Raw genomic sequence first — 20,739 nt, 5'->3', positions numbered from 1 at the left:
CCAAGCTGTACTCGGTGGCACATCCCAACAGTAGGAAGAACTAGGGGCTTTGAATTCTGGGAAAGTTTACATGGTTAGTTTTGAAGCTATTCACTGTGATAATTTAAACATCAGCAATCTGAGTTCTCAGCAGACTTTAGAAAATTTATATAATTCCAAAGCCCAAAGCTGAAGCATATTAGGAAGTTCAAGAACTCTGAAGTATCAAAAGGTATGTTAATACAGCTGTCATCTATGACATATTTTTTATATATATATATATATATATATATATATATATATATAAACATTTCAAAAGCACCTCAGTGACTTAGGTTCCTAAATCCAATTTTCAAGAGTGACTTAAGCATTTACACTCCAAAGTCTCTTGAAAGACTCCTTGAAAATCATCTAACTGCCATTTGTGCTTCTAAAAATCACCCCCTAAATCATTTTTGAAAATGGGACATAGGTGCCTAAGTTACTCTTTTAGGTACTTCTGAAAATTCTACCCCAATCTAATTTATACAGCTACTGGAGAATAAAGGTGTCTGCATTGGAGGGATATCAACATTTACCATGACACTTCATCATAAAACTAAAGGAATTTCTCAGACAAAATTCTATATTAAGATAAGGGTCTGAATTCACATATCAACATTTTAATACAAGAGCTTGATCAAAACACTGCAGTTATTACAAAAATAACATCTGAAAGACAGGCAAGTCTAAATTAATGTTAAAGTTTAAGTATAATTACGGAAAACTATGACATTCATAGGTACACAACCTTAACTCTGATGTTATATCAACATCTGTCTTCTACCTACACATCAACAATCCCCATATACCTAACCATGCTAGAACTGCACTAGTAAAATTATTTAAGCATAGTTTTAACCACAGTATTGACAGGGACTGCCAGACCTGCTACCTAGAGATTGTCTTTGTTTGAATGTCTGCCAAGATGTTAAAGAAATTCCCCCAGCATATAGTCTCTGACAATCCTGTAGGGTCTGATTCAGAGAAGTACTTAAGCATGCATAACTTTAAGCATATGAATAGTTCCACTGACTTCTGATATCCTTAAAGCTATTCATATACCGATGCACATTGCTGAATTGGGGCCTTAATCTCTAATGGTCTGATCCAACAATCACTGAAGCCAATCAAGCCTCCTGTTGACTTTACTGAACTGAATCAAAACCTAAATGTATTTCAATTTACGGTGTTAGAAATGCAGAACAAAATCAATTTCCCTACATAGAGAACTGCCTTTGAAATTGCCTCCTGTAAGATACTGACTGCATTACTAGCCATTGTGCTTCAAAAACTGTTATTAATATAGATGAAATTTGACATATTAAAATATTTTGAACATTCATCCATGTTTTAACATGGAAACATTACGAATATACAGCTTTCTTTTAGGGACAAGAGTGGAAGAGTTAAACATGTTACAGCTTGACAAACTTGTTGGAGTTCTGTTAAAGGAGGAAAAAAAACCCCAAAAAACCCCCCTTAGGTTCAGCCTGATAAACAGCAGCAGTACATTTTCCTAGTGCAGTGGAGATCTGGATTCAGAAGCGATCGCTGGAGATTAATCCCTATACCTTTAAGGGCATTCTGTAATCTCATGGTTAAGACTGGATGGTTGTCAAGGAAAAAAAAAAAAGACGCAAATTTATTTTGTTTTAAAGAAGAGCAAAGTCAACAGATCACTTTATTTTGTAATTTAAAATATTTTAAGCTGCTTACTGATAATTGTTTAAAAAAAATCAGGTTATCCAGTTACATATAGAGCCAAGTTTATAAAAAAAAATGATATAGGAGTTTTACTCGGAAAGTTACAAGATCATTACTTGTTGCTAATAAAACCTTAAATTCATGTTTTTGTGTTAAAAAAAACTTTGTGACAAAGATATAGTCTTAGTCACGGTTACTGAAGAATGCCAGGCACAATTAATTATATAGCATTATAGGTGTGCATACTGTATTGCAGAATTATGCAAAAATATAGTCCCTTATCCAAAGGCCTTACATTCTAATATAAGTAAATATAAAACACATCAGAGAGGAGACGAACACACAGTGCACCAAACTAGCTGAACTGTAGAGCTGCAGCGACATGGATGAAGGCATTTGTCCCAATACCTTGTCTCAAAGAAAATAATTTTGTTTGCAGCTCTCCATGAGTAAAATGGTGAAGTAGAATTGAGCTAAATTCTACTTTAAGAATAAATGACATGAGGGATTGCCTGAGAATCCAGTCTGAATGCTAGGTGCAAAAAAGGCTGGCTAAAGTGGGTTCTGATACCTGGAAGACCACTGGGCATAATAAAAATTCCACATCTAAGGTTTGAACTTTCTCTTGGTATTAATACTTTGGCTACCTATCCACCAGGATTTAAACTTTTGGTAACAAATTTTATACACTATTGTGAGAGACTCTAATATCCTGAATGAACCTTATGGAATTAAGATAAAACTTTATTGAATTAAGTTAAACCTTACTGAATGAGGATTAATACCTTTGGAATACATTGTGTTAAAAATGCAATTGTGTATGTATTGTTGTGGCATTGTATATACCTTCTCTAGTAGGGAGGGGATACCTATGTACTCGAGCTGTTATCATCCTTTGAAGCCACCTTCTGCACCCCACAGAGAAACACAGACTGGATTCTCCAGAAACCAACAGATAAAGAAAAAATTTTTTGGATAAATAGACTTGGGGACTTCTTCTAGAAAATTTCTCAGTCACTCAGCCATATTTTAGAGCAGGGTTTCTGCCAAACTGGGTCACCAGAATGTTTCAAAGGGTCGCGTGGCAGCCCCTGTGGCTCCTGGTCCATAGGGCTGGCTGGGCTTGCCTCCCTGCTGTAGGCACTGTAACCTCTGGGCTCCCAGCGCCACTCAGGTTTGGCCCAGCTGTCATGATAACAGGAGCCCAAGGTAGGCCAAATTTGAGTGAGTGGCACTGCAACCCCATGAGCCAGGTCACAACTCCACTCACATAAACTTGGTCCAGTCAGGGAGCGGAGCCAAACCTGAGTGATGCTGAAACCATGGAAGCTGCAATGCCCAGAGCCGATAGCCAAGCCCAGCCAGCCCCACAACACAGGAGTTGCAGAAGTCACCACTGTGGGGTGAGTGCCGGGCAGATCCAATCCCCCACCCCCTTCCCCAGGGACTCCACCTCCAGACTATATTACTGTGTCGTGACAGGCCATAAACATTTACAAATGGGTCCTGAGCCCAAAAAGGTTGAGAACAACTGTTTTAGAGGGTAAACATTGAGAAGCCTCTAGTCAACCTTTATTATACTAAAACAATAGGCACTACACAAAGTGAAAAAATCAAAGGTGAAACCAAATAAACTTTTGCAATAAACAAATATTGCAATTAAAGAGATTAAGGTAAATCAAAGACAGAATTATCACAAGATTTAAAACAGAGAAAATAAAAGATGGGAGATGAATTTGGACAAAAATTAATCTAGATGAGTGTGTCTCTGTATGAGAAATGGGATATACATTTTCAATGTGTAGCTCAAAAATAATTTTTTAAAAATAAATTACTGTATAGATGGCATTTGACTCCAGTTAAGATCCATTGTATTTTTACACTAGGAATGCACTTAGCTGGAGGAGATGTGGAGAAAAGGGGACACATGTGGCAGTGGCACTCAGGAATAAGATGATTTTGGGAGGAAATTATTAAAGAAATTCATCTTATAACAAAATGCCAGCTTCCCAGGAATTCTCTGACCTGCTAACTTAATGCACCAGTAAAGGAGCTATATTTGAAACAGAATGACAAATTCATTTCTTTTTTATTGTTAGCAGGATTTTGTATTGCATGTTATTGGAGAAAAGTGACTTCTCCTATGGGATTGTGGTATAGTAAAATATGGAGTCTCTTTATAATGGAAAAGTTTTTGCATCAAGTACGTATACAAGAGAAGCATAAAAAAAGAGGATAGGTATTTAGAAATTTGGTCTCCCTTTTTAGCATACTCAGAGGAAGATGGCTCCTTAGCCAGCAAGCCAGAATCTTTAGCTAGATTCTTTGAATATTAACCTGATCCTGAATAACTAATAAGTAATGTACAATGAAGTATGTTTAATGTCTTATTGTAACTTTGACATAATAAAAAGTAAAACAAAACAAAACGTAAAAAAGATTTTTCTTTGTGTTTTGGGAAAATATTTGAACTCCCTCAAGTCAAAACTTCTTCCAAAATCTGGAACAGAATCATTTGGATTGGAAGGGTCCTCTAGTGTATCATGTCAATGCATTCCCTGTATCATAGCAGGATTGAATTTATTATCTCTAAACCACCCTTAACAGGCAGGTGTCAAGTTTAGCCTTGTGGCAAGTCCATCTTTGAATACTTCAAGTAATTGTACAGCTGCCTTTTGCAATTTATTCTACTGACTAGCTGACTTATATTTATAAGCTATTTCTAAATACTTGATATTAATTGTCCCTGATGCAATTTACACCTAGATCTTGTGGGATTACTGCAAGTAGTGTAATACTTGCTCTACTGTATTTGAAAGAGGCATGGTAAACAAAGTTATTTTGAGGGGTTTTATGATTTCAGTAAATATAAACAAAATGTATTCCATAAGGTTAAAAATGGAGAAAACAGCTTTGAATATTACTGGCCAACCTTTGTTATAAGATTATATTATTACTTCGATGGTAACGCAGTTAAAACTATACCTCAAGTGACCTTGAATGAATGGAAGCAAAGAGCTGCCAAAGAACTATGCCTCCTCTGAGAATCTAGCTATACTTGTTGGGAAGAAGTGGCTACCTGAATTATAATGTCACTAAATGATTTAGTAGGAATTTAAAGGAAAGTTGTTTAGGCAGTTAGGATTTCAGCCTGACAACAGGTTGTTACAATTTCAGATCACCAAGCTTTCTTCAAAATGATTAATATTTATTTCCTGTACAAAGACCTCTAATAGATTTTTAGAAAACCCCTATTACCAAGAGCCAACTGGAAGATAAGGGAAAAAAAAGATTTTATCAGTAAGAGGTGCTTTAGCCTAAAAAAAGTTTTTCAAGATTTAAAATATTTTTTATAAAATCCATGCATTTCATAAAGATGCCAGATCCTGTTTCAAAAATTAAATTTATGTTTTCATTTGTTCACTGCATCACATAAGTTCTTAAGTATATTCTCAATGTTTTTTAGAATTTCTGTTCTTTGGTTTTCACCACATGTTGAACCTGTTCATGTGTGTCTGATGTGAATAATAAGAAACAAGCCCATAGATATATGGCATCAGTAGGACCAGGATTAATAAAATAAGTTACCCATTCATGGTTGCTAAAGTCCCATTATGGTAAAATCCTGAGTCTGGCACAAATAAAGGGATAAAGGAATAAATTCCTTAGGTGACTTGTTTAACAGCGGTGGCAACAAAACTATAGAAATTCTGGTCCTTAAGTCCAATCAATAACTGCAGCTAAGATTTTCTTACTCCACAGAAGCAACCCATTTGGCCAAAAGTACTGCACTGATGGAATAGCTTATTGGAAACTGCCACATTCCAGGTGCTGGCATTCTCAGCATTCTGATTGTGACTTGGCTCTCCAGCACTCTATGCTGACCGAAATGGTTCTGTAATATGGTACTATTCAGTCTCGGTTACTTTGGGAGGATTTTTTTTGGGGAAAAACACATAGGTTACATAAAAAGAACTAGTTAGGACGTGGTTTACTTAATTATAAAATATCTTGGTCTAAGACACTGTCAAATTGCAGAGAAGTAAAAGCACTGTAACTGTTCCTGTCTTCTAAATTCACAGTATCTGTTTTCATACACAAAATATCCTAATTTGTACATTTTTATATTGCCCCCCTAAAAAAGTTTAGAATAAATGTCAATTATAGAAAAAGAGACAAATTACCAGTTCTGAAGGAGTTCCATTTCCTAGCTCTGATTCATAGGAGCTTCCAAAGTAAAGACGATAAATGTTGGACCTTGAATCTTCAGGAAACAACTCGGACATCTCTAGGGAAATAAGAGACTGCTCCAACCCTCCTTCTACATCTCCTGCTGAATCATCTGAACCACTGCTATGGTTTAAGAAAACCATAGAAGAGAGACTGAGGTCACTGTCTGAGCTAGAACCGATATCCTGGAACAAAACAAGAACAAAATGAGACCCATTGCCAGAGGCTTTAAATTTATTTACACGTAACAGCAATTTGCTATTTCATTTAAAATTGATATTTAACAAACAATTTAATTTGGGTTATTTCTGCTTGGTTGCTGATTCTAGCAATCCCTCCTCCTCTGTGAGGAAATTTCTAAATTATTTTGCAGAGAAAATTCTTCAGATTTAGCCGGAACTTTTTGCTTCCGTAGCAGACAGAAGAGCAATAATTTGTGGAGATAAATATAATGTCTTATTTCATTGTTTTGTGTCCTGTGTCACTCACTAAGCATATAAGATGTTAGCAGAACTTCAGACACAACCTGTACTGTACCATATCCTTCCGGCTGATGAAAGACTGCTGGAAAGTAACAGGTCCATTATTAGTGGTGCTTGTCAAGGTTTCTATTAAGAGGAAAAGATGCTGCTAAATTTTAAAGATGTTTGTGAATGCCTTTTCCTCAATAAACCATCACTTGATGTTGACAATGGGGCTACTTACTGCCCTATTTCAAATCTTTGTGAGATGGGTGAGTTGTGATACGAAAATAAGCAACGTGAATGTTGAAGGCTCAAAACCAATCCCCTGGCTGTAATGATGGAATTTAGCTACAAGAGAAACCATCCTGAATTTTTGACACTTGACAAAGTTGTTTAGGAGTCTTAGATCCAAAATTGGTCTCCATCCTCCATTCTTTTTTGGGACCAGAAAGTAGCTGGAATAAAGCCCCTTCCCTCTGTGCAGAATAGAAACTAGTCTACAGCCAATTATCAGAGGGGTATCTGTGTTAGTCTGTATTCACAAAAACATCTTGTATCTGAAGAAGTGTTTTTTTAACCACAAAAGCTTATGCCCAAATAAATCTGTTAGTCTTTAAAGGTGCCACTGGACTCCTTGTAGTTCTACAGCATCCGTTTGCAGATCCACTTCTGGCTTTAAGAGGTGCTTGTGAGAGGGGTCAATGAAGAGCGATAGGGAATGGAGTGGGCGTAAGGGAGGGAAGTAAAATGGATAGTGTGCCCTGATCTTATAACCTCCAGGACCCATTTGTCTGATGTGGTTCTCTCCTATGCAGAAAGAAAGTGGGAGAGAGATTCCAAAAGAGTAGAAGGAGGGTACAATAGTATATATACAGCTTGGTGTTGGGGAATAGTTCCGGGTCTTCAACCAGCCCGTTAAAACTGATGCTTAGATTATGCTGTTTCAGTAGCAGGTGCAGAGGGATCAGGCGGTCTCTTTCTCAGGACCCTCAACTTTTTCCTGGGTGGTTTCATATGGTCTCTGCAATCCTGAGAATGAAGCAGGGTAGGATCTTTGAGTGGTTTGGGATCTACTAAATTTGTCTATAGGTATGTAAATCCCAAGGGATTGCAATGTAGCTCTGGAATCCTTATAGGTATTCAGTGATTCACCAGTGGACTCAGTGAACAGTTTGAAGTCATCCAAGGGAAGGTCCTCAACTGGGAATCCAGAGGGGAATCCCTATGCATGACTACTGCCATAGAGATGGATAGAGTGGCAGTGTAGGCTGTGTCCAAAAAGGCTTGTAGCTAACAGCTAAACCTCATTAATAGCAACCTGAAACTGGTCACACTGATCAGCTGGCAGATGCTCAGTAAAAGGTGGTAATTTGAATGATTGCATTTAGTCATGAGAGCTTGACAGTTCTCGATCCTAAATTGAAGTGTTGTGGATGAGTAGGTCTTTCTGCTGAATAGATCATCCTCATCACATGGTGTGGCCTTTGCATGATGTTGTCTGTCATATTTGTTCACGGACTCCACAACCAAGGAGATCAGTGTCAGATGGGTTAACAGAAATTCAGAGTCTTTAGCTGGAACATAATATTTTTTATTGTCCTGTTTACATGTTGGTGGAATTGTTGCAGAGGTCTGACAGATAGATTTGGCAAAATCAAACAGGGTCTCATTAATAGGCAGGACAACTCAGGTAGAGGGATCCATTGGAGGATGTCCAAGAGCTTATGCTGTGGCTCCCTGACCTCCTCTAGGGGAATCTGGAGGGAATCCATAATGCGCTTCATTAACTCTTGGAAGTATCTGAAGTCATCAGCCACAGTTGGTGAGGAAGACATAATTGCTTCATCTGGGAAAAATGAATATTTGCTTGTGGAATAACCTCTTTAAGTGTCCTGGCCTCCTGCTTCTCAAAGGATTTTTGTTCCAGAGATAACGAAGGAGGAGCAATTGGAGTAGGGGCGTATTCCCCGCAAGAGAGAAAAGGGGCATGGGAAAATTGTGGATGATATACAGCCCAAAAATCCCAGTATGGCCAATGGGGAGGGCCAAAAGGCATCTGAGTGACATTCATCGGTGCTTGAACCAGGTCAGGGGAACACAGGCCCATCTTTGGTGCAAATCCCTCTCTTGTCAAAAGTGTCAGGATGGAAATCTCGTCTGAAGTGTCAGGGAATCTTGAATAAAACTATTTGAATGAAAGGAAAATTCCTGCTCTTCAAGAGGGGAGCCTCAGCACTCTCTGAATGTGTTGGAGAGCCAAGTGGCACCAGGGAAAGGTCTGACCTTGGTGACCGTGCTTGTCGCGGTACCGATACCATTGCAGTACTGACGAACAAGGGAGACTCCAGCTCCTGCAAAACCAGTAGATTCTTTGAGAATCTGAACTTCTGTGGTAGCGGGTAGGTTTGAAGAGCGGGGCCCCATTGCGTTGTCAGTACCGAGGGTATATGCTGCTCTGGCAAGTGCACTCTTGTCAAAGTAGATGGTACTAATGAGGTAATATTAGGGGGTGCCGAGACCATATGAGAGGCATGACATCTTCCCAGTACTGAAATTGTCTTAGTGGCCAACTTAGATGCAGACGGAACCGAAGAAGTCATGGAACTGTTCTCTTAGAGGTGGAATGCTTTGATGATGTAGTGTCCTGCTTGTGCAGCACTGAAGATTTTGGTACGTAGGCATGCTAGCTGGCCTCTTTCTCTGCTTAGCCTGGAGCCCCAGGCATAGGATTGATACGGAGAGCCTCTGGTGCCTCAACTGTACCCAGAGTGGGTCTCCAAAGCAGCCTCGATCCATGGAAACTGAGGTATTTTTGAAGTGGACTCTTTCTGTGGAGATTGACTTCATTTTCTATGGGTTTTCTCAGTGGATTTACCTTGGGTAGACCTAGGTAAATGTGTTGAAGTTGACAGGGTCTTGTGTTCACTCAGCAGCCAATATCCGGTGGGGTCTCCTGGCCTGGAGCTGAGGCTTGTTGGAGGGAACTCTCCATTATTAAGAATCTCAGTTTTAGCTCCCGATTTTTTCTTACCCTGCCCTTAAAGATGGAGCAGTTGGAGCACTCTCAGGGATATGAGATTCAACCAAGCAGTGGACACAACAAGAATGCCCATCACTGACCGGGATGGCCTCCCAGCAAGAAATGCACCACTTGAAGCCCAGAGAGCTTGGCCTAACCCAAGACAACAGAATCTAAGAGGGGAAAGTCCCACTCTCCAATGAGGAAAGAGATCAAAAGTCACCCTAAATTATTAAATAAAATGTAAATATAATAACTAAAGAAGGGTACCTAGGCTAAGCAACTTTGAAAGGAAGGCATGGAGAGTGGCTTGCCCGTGCACTCCTATATAGCCTCAGAGTGAGGCATGAGGAATTATATGATGCATGCACGGGCCAAAGAGACACTACTACCAAAATACTCTGATTAAAGGGGCATGAGCACACCTGAAGTGGAGCACCCATGGGAACACTACTCAAGGAAGAATTATCAGGTGTCCATGCTGATATTATTAGGTATGTCAACCCCTTTTAGTACCCTAACATTGGGAAAATGCTCACTGACCCTAAGGACACTCATGTGAGGGGTTACTGGGTTCTGTCTTGTCACTTCTCTCATTCAATATGCATGGGTTCAGACCAAAACAAATCAATTCAACATCTTTTCTAAATGGCAAAAATACTTTAAAAAATTAAACTAATTTTGTCACAGGGAAATTATTAAAATTTTAATAAGCTACAAATATAGAATAAGTTTTAAACTATCTGTCAGAGTTTACAGATCACAGAAATTATAGGAAAAGGAGACATTTTATTTAAATATAATTTTGCCAAAAGTGGCAGAAATCTCTTTTGGGTAAAGTTAACCTCTCTAAAATATATTTGTAACACAACGCAGTAATTAAGGAAATCCTTTAAATACTTTAAGTGCACTTACTTGTGGTAAACTTGAACCCAAGCTAGCATGTATTGCTTCTAACTGGGCATTGTACAGTAAAGCTTTTAGATCAGCTCCTGTGAAGTGCTCTGTTTTTGCTGCCAAATGCTGAAAGTCCACATCATTTGCCAAAGGCAGAGAATGACTGAGGGCTTTTAGGATTTCAAAACGAGAAGTCTAAAAAGAAAAAAGGTAAAGTCATCTGTTTCCTGCTTCTAACTGCTATTCAGTACTTTGACAGTAATTCTCTCAAGCACTTTCTCAAGTGGTCAAACTAATCTGCAGAAATGTATGTTTTGGAAGGGGATACTCATATCATTAAAATAGTACATATATGGAAATACTGCACAATCTATTTTCAAATACAAGAATATGCTCATTACTACTTTCACTTAATTTTTCTAAGAAAAATGCTGCCAAACAAAATATCCAGTGAGCCATGAATTCTCTGAGCGCATTCTCTAATTATATTATTAATATCCAAGATTTTTAAATACACCATTAAAAGGTGAACTCTCATACACATTTTGTAAATATAACTGGATTTGCCTTTTTACCAGTTTTCACCTTTCTAAACATAAGAAGAAAAGTGTCCAGACAAAGGAAATAACCCTGTTAGACTGAAAAGCTCATTTTTTTGTCCTATGGAAATAGCAATGAAAAATATTTGGATAGAATGTGTTTGCATTCTTAGTGCATGGGATTATCTTTGTACATGTGAGAATGAAATGGGGTGATATCTGTTAAACTTGCCATGTAAATTGCTAATGAATATTTGCCATTATAATTAGGGGCAATCAAAGAGACAAATCCTGCAATCTCTACTGCCCTGATCCAAAACACACTGAAGTCACTGGAAGTCCTTCCATTTACATCAGTACATAATTATCCAAATGCTGATGAAATATGTTTCCATTGCCAGGTAATGGAAAGCCCAAACAGCTGGACTCCATGCCTACCTGCTCTGGAAAACACTGGGTCACTAATTTGCATGGGGAAGCAAAAGGCCATGTACTCTACTCCTCATTATGCCCTGCAACAGCAGGTGAAATGGTGACCTGGGTCCTGTTGGCAGATGGAAATGACAAATTTCAATCTCCACAATCCCTGCTCCTATGTATTTCCTGTAAGCAAAGCCCCTTTTATGAGGGCTTTAGCCACAAGATCATGATTGGCCCTACATCTGTGGAGAACAATGGAAGAATATCTGGAGAAAACAAACACTAACGCTATCAGTCAAATCAAATTGAATATGGCTGTCTCCTAAATGGGATTACAAACATCTGAAGAGCGACATTCTTTCTACAAACACAAGACCTAAGAATACTGGGCCTGATTCTATACTGCTTGAACACTGCATAGTCAATTACATAGTGCAAAACGGGCGTAAAACTCCATAACTCTGATTTGGTCATGTTTTATCCCCATTTTACATTCATTGCATCTGATCCACTCTGCATTACTTCAGTTTTATACCAGTGCAATTCCATAGAAATTAGTAAAGTTACACAGGTGTAAAACTGAAGTTATGCAATGGTGAGTCAAGTCCACTTTGTTCAGGTGTACATGACTACACAAAGTACAAGGCAGTGAAGAATCCCGCTCATTATTCTGATTTTTTTTCCTTTCATATATGGTGCAGTATAGTGTTTCTTCACCTGATCAGGAGGAGGACAGTACAGGCATTTATCCAGTCGACCTGGCCTCAACAGAGCAGGGTCAATCAAATCAGGACGACTAGTAGCAGCCAACACATAAACCCCTTAGAAAAAGTAAGAGATTATCATTAATGTGTTGAACTCATGCCTTTAAAAAAAAAAAAAAAAAAAGACAGCTAAATTATTTACCTTGTAAGCCTTCTACTCCATCTAGCTGAGTCAACAGTTGGTTAACCACTCGGTCTGTCACTCCAGTATTATCATGACCTCGTCGAGGGGCAATGGAATCAAACTCATCAAAGAAAACTATACAAGGCTTGGCTGCCTGTGCTCTGGAACAAAATACAATCCTTCAGTTCTGCTTAGGTTTGAGCTAAGTAAAATAAATCTGCTTAGAGATGTGAAATATGTGTTCTGTTTGTAAGGACTTGTCTGCACAAAACACACTTATTTGTAGTAAGCTGGGGTGTAAATCTACCCTGTGCTAGTGGGGATCCTACTACCATGCACTAGAAGTTCTGTAGTATTTGATCTACCCTGCTTTGAAAAGGAAGTAGACTGAAGCACAGAAGGGAACTTCTAGTGTGCAGCAGCAGGGTTGACACGGATGCTAAGAGCTTGTCTATACAAACATTTAGTTTACAGCAAGCTGCTGTGTGAATCTGGCGTGCACTATCTTCCCAGTCTAACTGTTCGTGTGGACCCAGCTGATGCACATTAAAAATCTGCTAATGCGCTTTGATCTAGTCCTGTTTCAAAGAGGACTAGATCAAAGTGCTCTAACAAACTATTTATGCCTGAACTGTTAGACCCTGGCAGACTAGCGTGGGGTAGATTCACACCACAGCTAGCCACAGTCTAAATGTTTGTGAAGATAAGCCTTAGTGTGTGGCAGGCTATTGCAGGGTAGATTTACATCCCAGCTTGCCATGAAGTCAGTGTTCATGTAGGCCAGTCATGTGCAACCTTATTACACAGGAGGGCCATATAAACCTAATACTCCTGGGGAAATTCTGTGCCAAAAAATTAAAAATTCTGTGCAAAATATTTTCAAATTCTGCATATTTTACTTGTCAAAATAACACAATATAATCACACTGGTTTCAATTATTTTTGGCCATTTATTTCAAAATACCTCTCAGCAAGTATGCCTGTAACAATACAGGCAATAAAAAAAGATTCAGAAAATGTTTTTTGACAAATACATTCTTTACTAGGCATATTAATACAGAACTCTGAGTAATAATTCATTTAAACTTCAATACAGAACCATATTTTCCACATCCCTCAGAGTCAGGGAGGTAACAGAGGAGCTGAGGGAGAGGGAAGTAATTGCTGGGAAGGAGTCTGGGTGTGAACTTGGAGGCTTGTTGGGTATGAGCGGGAAAAGTATGGAACAGGTTTTTTTGAGGGGCGGGGAGGGACTGTTAGGGAGACCCTGGCTGACCCTTAGCTTCTCCCATTCAGTCAGGCACATCTGCCCTCTCCCTATGTGTCCTTGCATCCCCTGTCCACGTGTCCCTCCACCCCCACTCAGACACCCTCCTGTTCCTGTGTCTCTGGGCCCCCACTCAGCCAGCCTCTTTCCCCTGTAGCTCTGCACCCCCTCCTGCTCTGCCCATGTGGCCCTGCACCTGCCTCCCCCTGTGGCCCTGGGCCTCCACTCCCATTCAGCCCCGGGCCTCCACTCCCATTCAGCCCCAGTCTGTCCTCCCCCACTCGCCCTTATGAGCCTGTCTGACCCCCTCAGCAGCCGCACTTTGTCTCTCCATAGCCCCTGTCTCCTGACATAGCCTGACAGGCGCTGCAAAGAAGGCAGGCTCTTTCTCTTCCCTAGCAGGCTGGGAGCGGTTGCTGTGTTCTATTGTCATAGCACCCTCTGGTGAGCAAAAGGTGGAACTGCAGCAACATTCCAGCAGAAGCTTTTTTCTGCGCAAAAAATTAAAATTGTGTGAGGCTCATTAATTATGCACACCTGTAGTGGTACAGAATTCCCCCAGGAGTAACCTAAGCACAATCTTGAACAGGCCAAACAGATTCTACGTATTTGAATAAGATTTAAAATCACCAGTATTGGTTTTATATTTTCAGTTCAGCTTGTTTTGTATGTTTTTAGATAGAAACAACCTATGTACAGTATTATCTATTTATACACTTGTGTAAACTAAAATGATGTAAACATGACAACAAAACGCTAATGAATTGGCCATTAGTATATTGTGTGGAAGCAGACAGTGGGCCTTATGAAATGCTCTAGTGGGTTGTGTATGGCCCACGGGCTGTAGGTTGAGCACCCCTGATGTAGACAAGTCCTAATATAGTTACATTTAATTATAGACGGCAGCAACTATGATGGTTTCCTGTGGAAATGAGCTGCTTTGAAGAACAGAATTTCCAGTTAACTACCATTAATATTTTATACTTTATTTTGTACTTATTTCTATTTCCTTCTGAAGTTCACAATTATGCTGTTAAACTACTATGGAAACTTTAATGTCAATACAAGCAAACAGGGTCTCAGTTTGTGAAGTCTTACCCGAAGGCCACCTACACAATAAACTACAAGGAACACAATTTATCAAATTATGAAGAATGAAGGTTAAGTTGACCCTGTCAGGATTTTAACATGTGGTTTCAGCAGGTCTAGCTATTTCAGACCTAATGATCAAGACCCATTAAGCCTGCTCCTTCAGACTGCTGACCAGGAAATTCAAATAATTATTTTTAGCATCAGCCATGAAAGTGGAAGCTATTTACAACAGAATTTATTCTTAGAGAACCAACCTGTTAAAGACATCTCGAATAGCTTGCTCACTTGCTCCAATATATTTACTGAGGAGCTCTGGTCCCTGTAAAATAGCAAAATGAGAAGACTCAGGAGTTGTGGTTTTTCTTAATTCCATATCACTGTGGAATCTATTAACAAGGTGGGTTATTTATGCAAGCTCTAGAGAATTTCAAAGTAATGGGCAAGCAGTGGTTCCCAGGTGAGTCAAAAAACTAGATAAACTGTGCCAGGTAGTGCTAATTTCAGTCACTCTCTGTCTTCCTGCTATAAAGGGAAATGTGTTACAGTATCACAAGTCTGTGGATTGTGTTCTGAAGATACATTTAAACTATTCTGGCCAGCTGCATTACCCACTGAGTTAGTACAGTTTTATAAAGAAGAAGAAATTAAGAATACATAAAATTTTCTAAAAAAATACTTAGTGATTAATTACAAACAAAACTCTCAGAGATAACATTGTGTGGCCACAGTGTGCAGTCACTCAGTGGTGCTTACATAGCCAGGGCCAGATCCATAAAGGTACTTACACATCTAAGTCTTAAGTTTAGGTGCCTAAATCCCAGTTTCTGCTCCACTGCAATTCACAAAACTCCCGCCAAACCCACTCAGTGCCTAAATTTTCAGGATAAAAGTTCCCTCTGTGCCTATGTTTCTGCCTCTGAGTAGGTGGACTGGTGTCCAGACACCTGTCTCCCGCCTAAGCCTCAGACTGATTCACAAACTGGGGAAAGATATAAATAGGCATGTCATAAAAAGAAAGGGAAGGGTAACCACCTTTCTGTATACAGTGCTATAAAATCCCTCCTGGCCAGAGGCAAAACCCTTTCACCTGTAAAGGGTTAAGAAGCTAAGATAACTTTGCTGGCACCTGACCAAAATGACCAATGAGGAGACAAGATACTTTCAAATCAGGAGTGGGGGGGGGAGGGAAACAAAGGGTCTGTTTGTCTGTGTGATGCTTATGCCGGGAACAAATCAGGAATGTAGACTCAGAACTTCTGTAAAGTTAGTAAGTAATCTAGCTAGAAATGCGTTAGATTTCCTTTTGTTTAATGGCTGGTAAAATACACTGTGCTGAATGGAAAGTATAATGGAAAGTTTTTGTGTCTTTTTGTAACTTAAGGTTTTGCCTAGAGGGATTCTCTATGTTTTGAATCTGATTACCCTGTAAGGTATTTACCATCCTGATTTTACAGAGGTGATTCTCTTACCTTTTCTTTAATTAAAATTCTTCTTTTAAGAACCTGATTGATTTTTCGTTTTCTTAAGATCCAAGGGTTTGGGTCTGTGTTCACCTGTACAAATTGGTGAGGATTTTTATCAAGCCTTCCCCAGGAAAGGGGGTGTAGGACTTGGGGGGATTTTGGGGAAAGACGTCTCCAAGTGGGCTCTTTCCCTGTTCTTTGTTTAACATGCTTGGTGGTGGCAGGACAGGGTTCAAGGACAATGCAAAGTTTGTACCTTGGGGAAGTTTTTAACCTAAGCTGGTAAGAATAAGCTTAGGGGGTCTTTCATGCAGGTCCGCACATCTATACCCTAGAGTTCAGAGTGGGGAAGGAACCTTGACAAGGCATTTTCCCACCTATCTTGTGTGGAGGGCTCAACCCAGTAGGTGGCTGCTAAGCAAGGCTACTGGATTGGCCCCCATTCAAAATTGCCCTGGCAGTGTCCGCCTTATAACTTTTAGCCCAGTGGTTAGAGCATTCACCTGAGATGAGAGAGCCAGGTTCAATATTCCCTTCTCATGGAGGGGGAAGGATTTGAACAGGGGTCTCCCACCTCCCAGAAGACTGCTCTAGCCACTGAGTTATGGGATATTCTGATGGAGGGTGGGGCTTCAGTCTTTCCTGTTGAACCTGTTCCACTGTGGATAAATAACAAAAGAGTGATTGGAGCAGGGAGACTGGACCCTGGGTCTCTCACATCCTCTAGACTACAGCATCATACACACACACACACACACACACACACACTCTCTCGTTCTCTCTCTCTCTCTCTCTCTCTCTCAGTCTGGCCCAATGACTAAGTAAGTATTTATCCACAGCAGAAAAATTAAATGTTGTAACAGTTTATTTGTGGTCATGACAATGACTTCATTTTAAATGTGAATTTCTTATTTTGGTATTTGTTTTTGCATATATATTACACACACACACACACACACACACACACACAAAGTAACTAAGTTGGGATTTTTTGCATTAATACAAAGATCTAATAAACCATCAAAACTTTGTTACCTTGATGCTGATAAAATTCATTCCACTCTCTCGGGCAATTACACCTGCTAATAGAGTTTTTCCTGTTCCAGGAGCACCATACAACAAAATTCCTGTCCTCTGTCGTATCGGCAGGTTTGCAAATAATCCTGGATACTGAAAATACAGAGTCATCAAGAGTAATATCTATTTCCAAATAAGTAATTATGTAATAATTGGCTTCTGATGAGTGTTTATTTATATGGACATTCTTGTGGGATTACTTACTTCATCCACATTATCAGCAGAAGGGCTCATCTCATCTGATATTATCAGTTATATTATAATTGGGTTATATTAAAGTAGCCTATTACTAAAAGTTCCAAACCATTTATTTGAAAAGCTCTAGGATGACTTTCTCACCCTTACTCTAGTACCTTTACATTGGGTAAAAGAGCCAGGCTGATGTAAAAGGGTACTAAAAGCTCCATAACCGGCTAAGGGAAGAGTCCTCTGGTTCAGCCACTGTAGATAGCTGTAGTAATGTTACCTTCTCAGGACCAACTCACAAGTCCAGGAGTAGAAGACAAGCCTGGGGTTGGGAGAAATGTGTCCAGGTCAAGGCTGCAATACCACAGAGCTTCTGGGCAGCACTATGGCCCATAGGGCTGGAATGCTTATGTTATGTTCTAGGCCTCTCAAGCCTTCAGAGCATCTCAGGCAAGGGAGGGTGCAAAAAATGGCTTAAAGGCACCTTAGTCCTCCCTCTACCAGAACTACACGTTCTGTGCTGTACCTGTAAGAGTCCATTTTTTCTAAGAGTAGCTGTTCCACAAAGTAAAATTGTTAATCAGAGTTCCAGAAACACAATGGTTTGTAAAGTACTGAAGCATCTGTTCCTGGTTTAAAAGAAAAGGGTACCTTTGTGGGTAACTGGATGGTATCCATGAGTATTTGCTGTACATCCTTTAAGCCACCAATCCTGTCCCAGCCCAAGTCTTTAGGTTTGTGTAGGTTAACATTTCTCAGAGATGAAGGAGTAAAATGTTTTAAAGCTTTTTGAAAGTCTAAGGTTGACAGATTCAAGTCTGTTGAAAAATACCCCGGGAACAAACAAACTCCAGTTAAAATCAATTTACCCTTATGGTGGGGGAAAAAAAGAATGTATGAATATGATATCAAAGACAAGAAAACTTTCTAAACAACAGTTAAATGCATTTTAAATGTAAAGTATGGAGAGTTTTACTATAACTTTTTGCTTCTGTATTATTATTGCACACACATGCCATATGGTACAACTAAACCAAAGTAGAGATTTGGTGACTATCACATACCTTCCTTGTTGCACGCTCCCTTATTAGAAACACAGGAGTGTATGGCGCGATCCACTAGCATTGTAAAGTCTCTAGCTATAAACCCTTCTGTTTCCTTTGCAATATGCTGGAGATCAAGATCATAGAATCTGTTTATATCGGAGTTCAATTTATTTTCTATTATGGAATGCAGTAATTCACATCTTTGCTCCTGAAAAATAAAACTATACAGTGAATTTATACATAGTTTTTCACCGATATGAATTATTACCTTAAGCTTAGAAGACTCAAATGTTTCAGATAATGAAAACAGTTACCAACATTTCATTCAACATAGGAGTTTTTTGACCAAATGTATAAAAAATAATAACACAAATTGAAGAAAAAATATTTTTTTATCTGACTTTCTCCAAGAGTTCACCAGCTTTACAATTCTAAATGACTAATTGACCACTGTAACCTCTAGCCCAGCAATGATCATTTCAGAAATCAATCTTTCTATTCTATCCCAGTCATATCTGCATCACAAACACTGGAATAAATTCCAAATCAGAAATGAAGAATGAGAAATCCTAGGAACAAACAGACCAAATCACACAGGTATAAAGGGCTTGATCCTGAGAGGTGCTGAGTACTCTCAACTACCTTATAGAATAAGACCTATACTGGAAATTTTTATTTGTATTTGGACACTGGTTAAAAAACAAGTCTGGGTAATTTCAGATCACAGAGTTGTCATACAACATAGTTTTTCAGGGGAAGTCTTTTCTTCTGCCACAAGTCAGCACTTAGAGATCTGAATGCAGTCCTTGATTTTTTAAATGGATCATTTATGACAGGAGAACAATAAAAGCACCATAAACTTGGGTACGATTCCAAAGTGTTGTGGGCATTCTCTCACACAATAGTACAAAATACAAATCTTTTTTATTTTTCCTTAGAGTACACTATATTTAATACATTGATTGCTATTTCTTTTGTACCATTTCAATATAGCCTATTTTTAAGAGTAGAAGGATATATTCAATTAAATAAATTTTTGAATTTAAAAAAACTAGTTCCCTTTAAATATTTTAAAACCAAAATACAATTTGGGAAAGTATACATTATGGTGAAGTGTCTGTTAATTTGAGTGGTGTGAGACAGACTCACCACTAGGCATAACTTTCTGTGTTTTTTTTCCAAAAGATAACATAGAAAAGTTATAGGCTATTTAATATCACAAAAGATCTCTTAAAATCCCCAGTAGCGTTGTTGTGTTTTTGGTTTGGTTTTACCTCAACTTCAGCAGCAAATTATCCCTTTTTGTTACCTCTTTGGTGCAGCATCTAAGTCTGTGGGGAAGTCACAAGGAACATTTTGACCAAGTTATTCAATTATTGCATTTACCTGATCTGGAGGCTGGATATGTTTGAAGCACTGAAATACATGAGTTCCTTGACCAGAAACAAGGGAAGGATGCAGAGAATGTTCAGATAGGCTTGTGGCAATTAATGCAATCAAACTGCCCACGGAAATAACTTCTTTTATCACATCTTTCAGAACTAGATATAGAAGACATTGTTTCATGAGTAATAAAAGATTATAAATTTCATACATTTATTAATGCTGAGTATTTTTACAGTACTGGAAATATAACACCAACTACTACACTAACTTTTCTGTAATGTATTATAGAACTGTTATCATCTAAACAAATGTATTTATTTTTCAAGGCACAGTCTACTCCAACAAGGAAACACTGTCAGAAATGCTTTGCATAGGACTAAACTTGTATAGTTATTGATGATGTCTACCCTGTGATATTAAAGACTATTTTCCTCTATTGTGAATTCTGCTGCTGTACCTGGAATGAATAAAATGCAGAAAGCTACAATCCCAACTCTGCAGCGTAGTCAGGAAAAAGTTGAAATAATAATATAATTTAGATAGTTTATTGTATGACTTATCACAATACTAAGGTGTTAAACTGTGTTTTGTGCCAAGCCATTGTACTAAGAGTTTAGGATAAATAGCAGTTTTGAACTACTTAGATCTCTAGATGTCACGTACAAAAATAAAGCATATAAATAAGGCAGATCATTTATGCTAACTTTTAAAACTGCGTATCAAGGTAGTGTGCATAAAACAAAAATGAAGCATTAAGACATTGAAATTGTACATACAAGTACTCATTTTGTAATTTAGGTGTACATTTTTGAAAATTTAATCTCAGTGTGAATTCCAGAAACCACAAAAGGAATTTAATTAAAAAAGTTGCAATCTCCCTTTGAAACTGCTTAGAAAATTGAAGATCTGTTATAGCTTAAATCCTACAAAAAGGGCAGAATTTAACAGTTAAAATAATAAAATACATTGATGCTGATTATTTCATATTATGTTATTTCAGTCTCCTGTACTGAAAACATTTATGTGGAGAGATTTTAATG

General features: G+C 38.7%; 1 protein-coding gene across 2 annotated transcripts in view; it reads right to left on the bottom strand.

Annotated features, from left to right (window-relative positions):
* PEX1 (peroxisomal biogenesis factor 1) overlaps positions 1 to 20,739 on the bottom strand; it is a 54,614-nt gene that overhangs the window by 3,856 nt on the left and 30,019 nt on the right. For both annotated transcript variants that reach the window (XM_077808102.1, XM_077808101.1), the window contains exons 13-21: positions 19,700 to 19,854; positions 18,332 to 18,521; positions 17,919 to 18,085; positions 17,040 to 17,174; positions 14,796 to 14,860; positions 12,201 to 12,343; positions 12,012 to 12,115; positions 10,354 to 10,530; positions 5,910 to 6,140 (exon numbers count right to left, since the gene is read on the bottom strand). In XM_077808102.1, the coding sequence (XP_077664228.1) occupies positions 5,910 to 6,140; positions 10,354 to 10,530; positions 12,012 to 12,115; positions 12,201 to 12,343; positions 14,796 to 14,860; positions 17,040 to 17,174; positions 17,919 to 18,085; positions 18,332 to 18,521; positions 19,700 to 19,854 (1,367 nt within the window). The remainder of the gene's footprint in view (positions 1 to 5,909; positions 6,141 to 10,353; positions 10,531 to 12,011; positions 12,116 to 12,200; positions 12,344 to 14,795; positions 14,861 to 17,039; positions 17,175 to 17,918; positions 18,086 to 18,331; positions 18,522 to 19,699; positions 19,855 to 20,739) is intronic.

Source organism: Eretmochelys imbricata, chromosome 2, assembly GCF_965152235.1.
Source record: "Eretmochelys imbricata isolate rEreImb1 chromosome 2, rEreImb1.hap1, whole genome shotgun sequence".
NCBI classification, from domain to species: Eukaryota; Metazoa; Chordata; order Testudines; family Cheloniidae; genus Eretmochelys; species Eretmochelys imbricata.
This window is presented reverse-complemented; position numbering and strand designations above follow the sequence as displayed.